General features: G+C 54.9%; 1 protein-coding gene across 1 annotated transcript; it reads left to right on the forward strand.

Annotated features, from left to right (window-relative positions):
- Window positions 1–459: 459 nt before the first annotated feature.
- Window positions 460–1576, forward strand: LOC120974961 (uncharacterized). Its single transcript, XM_040401660.3, has 2 exons — window positions 460–999; window positions 1074–1576. The coding sequence occupies exons 1-2, from the start codon at window positions 869–871 to the stop codon at window positions 1420–1422; spliced, it is 480 nt and encodes a 159-aa protein (XP_040257594.1). The 5' UTR covers window positions 460–868; the 3' UTR covers window positions 1423–1576.
- Window positions 1577–2171: the final 595 nt, after the last annotated feature.

Here is a 2171-nt window from a genome sequence, read left to right on the forward strand (position 1 = left end):
GGAGAAGCTATACATCAAGGTGATGCTCCTTTCCTGTTAAATGCTAACCACAACGAAGTTAAATTTCTCGTACTTTTTCTCGAGTTTACAAAGACAAATGTACAAGGATTTCTAAAGGAATTTTGAAGGATTTCAATACACATAACTTTTTTTCTATATTGGTTGTTTGGTTTCGCCTTTTGATAGGGCGCGTATTGTAGGTGCCACGCTGGCAGGGTGGACAATTACCGTGGTCAAACATGTCTTATGAGAAGGCATTGTCACGTGTGTTTTAGCAACGAGATGAGATTAGGCGTGAAACCAAGGGGGTACATTTTTAATTAATTTTATCAAATGTTTCGTATCGCAAATGTTGATATTTTTTTCCTATAAGTTTGGTCCAATTCCATGGCTTCAAACAAATATTATGCAGTTTTACTTCAAAAAAAATTTATACGTAGAGTAAAGAGAAAAAAAGGGTTTCAAGCATGTGTGTGAGACTGCCCTGCAGTCCATGTTTCTACTAGTATGAAGTTTGCGCCTACTGCAGGAGTCAGGCTTACCACGTCCAAGCTGGGACATGTACATCGATCGTGGAAGTGCGCAACGCAACACACGGGTAATGCTACGGTCGATAGAAGCTAGCACGGTCATTACTACAGCAGGCGCCACCACTCGCCTTCCCCTATCGAGTTTCCAAATTGGTGAAAGCATCCAGGACTGACTCGGCTAAGCTGTCCGCGAGCTTTTGTGGAAACGCCATTGACTCAAAGGGGTGGTGGGTGGGGGAGTTCATCTTTTTCCATGACGACGCTTCTACTTCTGTACCAGTGTACCACACCCACCCTATCGTTCGAGACAGACCCCCAGCCCCTCCCACGGCGCGCGCATGGCGGCAGGCAGGATGCTGGAGCTCCTCGTCTTCTTCTCCACGGCCGGCAGCTTGCTTCTCGACTTGGCGGCGGTGCTCGTCTGTATCCTGGCTGGTCCATACTACCCGACGTTTAGGCTGCCCAACCAGTTGAGTCCCGCGCTTAATTTGATTGTTAATCCCATCCCTGCAATCTTTCTCTGATGGTATCACTTTTGCCCAGGTTGATGTGGTGGACTTCCTTCTGCGGTGCCGTCCCGTGGGGTGCCGTGCTGCTGATGTTACAGGTCAACTGCTGGTGTCACGGCTGGGAGGCCACCAACGTCGACCTCCTGGTCCTGAGCGCCGTGGAGTGGGTCGTCGCGTGTTCCACCTTCGGCTCAGCGTGTGCCGCCCTCGCCGTCGACCATTTCGCCGTCCAGAACAACTATTGCGGCCCGACCGCCGCCGTGTGCTCAGTGTACCTTGTCGCCGCCGCGATCTCATGCGCCGCCGGGGCTCTCGCCGCCGCGTCGGCCTTGGGGATGCTCTGGATCCTCGCCTCCCGGTTCCGCCCACTTCACGCGGCCTAGTCCAGGGAAGCGAAGCACTAGCTAGTGTCATGGTTAGATATTTAGTACGTACTCCCTCTGCGTACTGATTTCTGTCGAATCAGTTATGTGGTTTTCTAAGAACTCGTGTTAAATTACAAAATGAAATTGGTAGGGTGATTCCTCTTTGGTAGTAGATGGAGACAAATCCATGGTGTGGAAGTTGAACACAGGCAGCAATCTCAATGCGACGATGGATGACCACGGCGGTGGCGCCGAAAGCAAGCCAGATCTTGTGACGCGCGTCTGGGGACGGCACGGTGACACCCTTGTGCGCGATGAACAGGCCGTCGACGACGAGGTTGTGTCACGTACGCCCCCGACGCCAGGTACAACGCCGCCCGACCACGTCCTCCACCTCCAGTACGGTGCCGTCCAGCTCCCTCCAGTCCTCCTCCACAACCCGCGTGAGCGCATCCTCGCCGGCGCTGGGAAATATCTCGGCCATAGACACCGCACCGCCATCCCGACGCGGCGAGACCGAGAGCGCGGGAGAGCGCGTTCACGAGCGCCGCGACGATGACGGTGGCCTTGCAGATCGCGTTCGTGAGGATCGGGTAGCCGGAGCTGAGCACACCAACGACGCTGGTCGTGCACAGGATGCCACCGTCGCGGAGGCCCGGCGCCATGACGTACGCGTCGTGCGTGGCAGTGCTGCTCGACGGCGAGGTCGACGGCTGCGGCGATCTGCGCCTCGTGAGAGACGTCGCGGCGGGTGTAGGCGGCGTCCG

The sequence above is a fragment of the Aegilops tauschii genome, chromosome 2 (assembly GCF_002575655.3).
Source record: "Aegilops tauschii subsp. strangulata cultivar AL8/78 chromosome 2, Aet v6.0, whole genome shotgun sequence".
Classification (NCBI taxonomy): Eukaryota; Viridiplantae; Streptophyta; class Magnoliopsida; order Poales; family Poaceae; genus Aegilops; species Aegilops tauschii.